Source organism: Octopus bimaculoides, unplaced genomic scaffold, assembly GCF_001194135.2.
Source record: "Octopus bimaculoides isolate UCB-OBI-ISO-001 unplaced genomic scaffold, ASM119413v2 Scaffold_208218, whole genome shotgun sequence".
In the NCBI taxonomy this organism is placed as follows: Eukaryota; Metazoa; Mollusca; class Cephalopoda; order Octopoda; family Octopodidae; genus Octopus; species Octopus bimaculoides.
This window is the reverse complement of record NW_026343151.1, coordinates 1-545: the sequence shown is the minus strand read 5'-3', so window position 1 is coordinate 545 and position 545 is coordinate 1. Positions and strand designations below refer to the sequence as shown.

The 545-nt window shown below is 37.1% G+C and overlaps 1 protein-coding gene across 1 annotated transcript in view; it reads right to left on the bottom strand.

Moving 5' to 3' along the window:
- The window catches only part of LOC106882423 (zinc finger protein 3), a gene marked incomplete at its 5' end in the record, with an annotated part of 719 nt that extends 178 nt beyond the window's left edge, over nucleotides 1-541 (bottom strand). The window contains one exon of the mRNA XM_052978264.1: nucleotides 7-541. Coding sequence (XP_052834224.1) covers nucleotides 7-541 — 535 coding nt within the window. The remainder of the gene's footprint in view (nucleotides 1-6) is intronic.
- Between the last annotated feature and the right edge of the window lie 4 nt (nucleotides 542-545).

Below are 545 nucleotides of genomic sequence, written 5' to 3'. Positions count from 1 at the left end.
ATTTACCACAAATTTCACAACGGAAGGGTTTTTCTCCAGTGTGACTGCGTATGTGGATAACAAGGTTTGAATTATTAATGAATGATTTTCCGCATATTTCGCAGTCATAGGGTTTGTCTCCAGTATGTATCCTTCTGTGTGTTTTTAAGATACTGTTTGACATAAATGATTTTCCACATATTTCACAATGGTAAGGTTTTTCCCCAGTGTGACTACGTACGTGTTTAACAAGATTTGAACTATTAGAGAAAGATTTGCCACAAATTTCACAGTGACAGGGTTTTTCTCCAGTGTGACGTCGTTGGTGACTAACAAGACTTGAATTCTGAGTGAAAGATTTTCCGCATATTTCACAGTGATAGAGTTTTTCTCCAGTGTGATTACGTTTGTGGTAAATAAGACTTGAATTGTGAGTGAAAGATTTTCCGCATATTTCACAGCGATAGGGTTTTTCGCCAGTGTGATTACGTTTGTGGTAAATAAGACTTGAATTCTGAGTGAAAGATTTTCCGCATATTTCACAGCGATAGGGTTTTTCGCCAGTA